This window comes from Cystoisospora suis (genome assembly GCF_002600585.1).
Source record: "Cystoisospora suis strain Wien I chromosome Unknown contig_6573, whole genome shotgun sequence".
Taxonomy (NCBI): domain Eukaryota; phylum Apicomplexa; class Conoidasida; order Eucoccidiorida; family Sarcocystidae; genus Cystoisospora; species Cystoisospora suis.
Genome location: NW_027159360.1, coordinates 16,029 through 19,076, shown reverse-complemented (window position 1 = coordinate 19,076; position 3,048 = coordinate 16,029). Strand labels below are relative to the sequence as shown.

Below are 3,048 nucleotides of genomic sequence, written 5' to 3'. Positions count from 1 at the left end.
AGTAGCGACGCGGCAGCACACAAACGAGGCCAATCTTACCCATCTCACAACCCCCACGGCTGTTCTCCGGTGGGGTGACGGAGACACACTCCGAAATCCACATCAAGCCCGTCGTAAAACACAGTGTAACCGTAGCATATATAAATGCTCGCATGGTCTTTCAAAGCTGAAGGTTAAACCAGTAAAGGGCTTTCATTAGAAGAATGTTCTCGTTTCATGTAAAGTTTTGTGGCCTAGCCCCTGTGCACACGCTCCGGGAGAGCTTTCGGGGCCTCGGCGAGTGTGGCGTTATGGTCTCCTCCCTTCGTTGCTCTACTTCCTTGCATGATGCTGTTTGGATGTATTGGCACTCGATTTTTTTTTTCTTTCTCAAGGCCGCAGACGCAGGCGTCATCAGAGACTCAAGACTTTCACCGGTTACCACTACGATAGCAGAAGGTTCAGGAAGGATGAATACTGCGGGGGATTCTGCAGACGCGTGAAGAGAAAGACCTCCTTGGTAGCAGTTGCGGACGCCGGCAGAGCAACCTGATACTAGCGAGGCCACTCCACCAGCCATAGCCTGTCAGGATACACGTTTGCTAACCCGTACTGACCTAAGGCCGGTACGGCGGGGACGAGACACTCGTGTTAGGATATGATGGCGTCTCTCCCTCACCACTGTTGAAAGAAGTAGCCTCAGTAGCACGTATCTGCATTGCATGTGGAGAGTGTATTTCGAAAAGAGGAGTTTAGATTGAAAAGTGAATCAAACACTACACAACTCTTCAGCTTTGTTTCCCTTCTTGCCGTACAGTGAAGAAAACTAAAGATCTTTTTCATTTCTTCTTATCTTCTCTCCCTGTCAGTTCCACGAAAAGTCCGAACCACACACACTTCATTGAAGGCGAGAAAAGTAGAGAGACATCAAAGAAGTTCGAACTGCTGTGACGTCTCTGTCCTGTCTGAAGACTTCCTTTTCATTCTTTTGTCTATGAGCGGACACCGTCAATGTCTCAACAGACGCAGAGAGGTAGACAGCAAATACTTCGAATGATCCTCGGAAGTACTAGCTCTCTTTTCGTCTCTCCAGAAACACTCCTAACCTTTATAAGCCTTTTTCGTCCTGCATCTACGCCAAGGGATGCGCAAACTTGACAATATCTACACCTCCACTGCATGCGTAGCTCTACATATGAAAACAGACCATACATCTCTCTATATACAGGAGATTCGTGAGGTGAAGATCTCCGTTACAGAAAGATCTATCACTTCGCCATACACATCTATATACATTTACAAGCACACATTCATACATACATTCGTACGACTGCCCTTCCTCTTCTTCGTCTTGCCAACGCTGAGAGAAAGAAACTTTCATCTCTTAGCGAAAAAAGGAAAGATAAACGCACTTCACAATGCCTTCTCGTCAAGATTCCTTTGGAAGTATCTTCTCTTCACCTCATCAATCGGACAGATATTCGACCACCGTCGTGATAAAAGAGAGAGACAAAGTTAGTACAAGATGGAGAATAAGAAGAAAAAGACGAAGAAACGAAGAGGATAGGTAAGTCGATCCATAGAAGAAGAGAATGAGAGAGAGACCTCTTGTCCTTCCCTTCGAGAATTCTCCAAGTGATCTGTTGATTTGTCGTGTAACCTGACGATTCCTCACTCAGTCGCTTATGAAGCGAGAAGCGACTTTTCCTTGGCACAGAGACTAACATGATAATCCAAGTGGATTGAAAAGACTTTCTCTCAATGAGACAGAAAAGGTGTGTAAATGGAAGGAGGACAAGACAGACAGAGAGAAGCTGCGATCAACCTGTCTATACCCGTCAGGCGTGTCTAAGCTATATCACAAGACACGTGTTGAAGACGAAAAGTAGACATTGATAGCTAGCCAACACTCGCTGTCATGACAAGGACCGATAAGATCGATCAATCGTCCCTGTCTCTTCTCATATCGAAGAGAAAGAGAAGTCTTATCTCTCTTTCCCTCTTGTGCCTCCTTACACCTGCTCTTCATAAGAGGAAAATGAACGCCTGTCATAGCGAAGAAAACACGAGAAGAAAATCCTCTAGGCAGGAAAGAGCAAGATACTCCCCTTTCCTGTGACCCAATAGAGGTAAAGACCGCCCTCTCCCTTCTCTCTACGTCAAGAAAAGAATGAAGACGACCTCGTGAACTGTACAAGGGCCTAGAATGATCTTACACAGTCAGGCTGCTATTGTATATACTGTATATACACAAAACTTCTACTCCTCTAGATCCACATCCTGGAGAGAAAGACAGGGGATCTCTCTCTCGAAAGACCGCCCTCAGACAGACGGATCGGTCAGTATATAGACTGGAGATAGATGGATTGGAGATAGATAGATAGATTGATAGAAAATAGATAGATGGAAGATAGATAGAAGTGTTTCGTTAGACGAGATGAAGAGAGGACTGTTGATAGGTATCAGCAGAAGCAGCTCGGCATAAGTCTGTTTGGAATTGCAACTCTCGAAATTTACGCGCTCGTCTTTCATACAAATTCACACCGTGACGGGTCCTACAGACACACACACACAGAGGCAACAGAAGAAGAATGTCAACGAAGATGTATAGAAGAAAAGGAAGAGAGCTGTGAGAATCCATAGACAATCTTCTCTTCTTTCTCTAATTCACAGAGTTTGCTATAGAATGGCACTGAAGAGAAAAGTCACGAGGAAGATACACATGCCTACCTAGCTAATGTCTCTCTACTGATCTCCATCTCTTTCTATGATACCCCCACGCAAACGGGACAGCACTATCTTATTTGACAAGCGATTCCATGCAAACACAAACATTCTCATCATTCGTAATGAGGTGTATGTACACCTCAAACTGACGACATAAAGACATTCGTGAAGACGGGGGGAAGAATCCTCGTACAACCAACAGTACATCAACACGACTGACCAGGCATGCATGGATCAAAATAATGACCGAAGACTTCTTTCTTCCTCCTCCTCTTCATCTCTCAATCCCGTCTTCACGAATGTCTTTATGTCGTCAGTTTGAGGTGTACATACACCTCATTA

General features: G+C 44.9%; 1 protein-coding gene across 1 annotated transcript in view; it reads right to left on the bottom strand.

Annotated features, from left to right (window-relative positions):
• Positions 1–867: 867 nt before the first annotated feature.
• CSUI_010029 (uncharacterized protein) overlaps positions 868–3,048 on the bottom strand; it is a gene marked incomplete at its 5' end in the record, with an annotated part of 11,513 nt that continues 9,332 nt past the window's right edge. The window contains one exon of the mRNA XM_068070136.1: positions 868–2,534. Coding sequence (XP_067917889.1) covers positions 2,408–2,534 — 127 coding nt within the window. The remainder of the gene's footprint in view (positions 2,535–3,048) is intronic.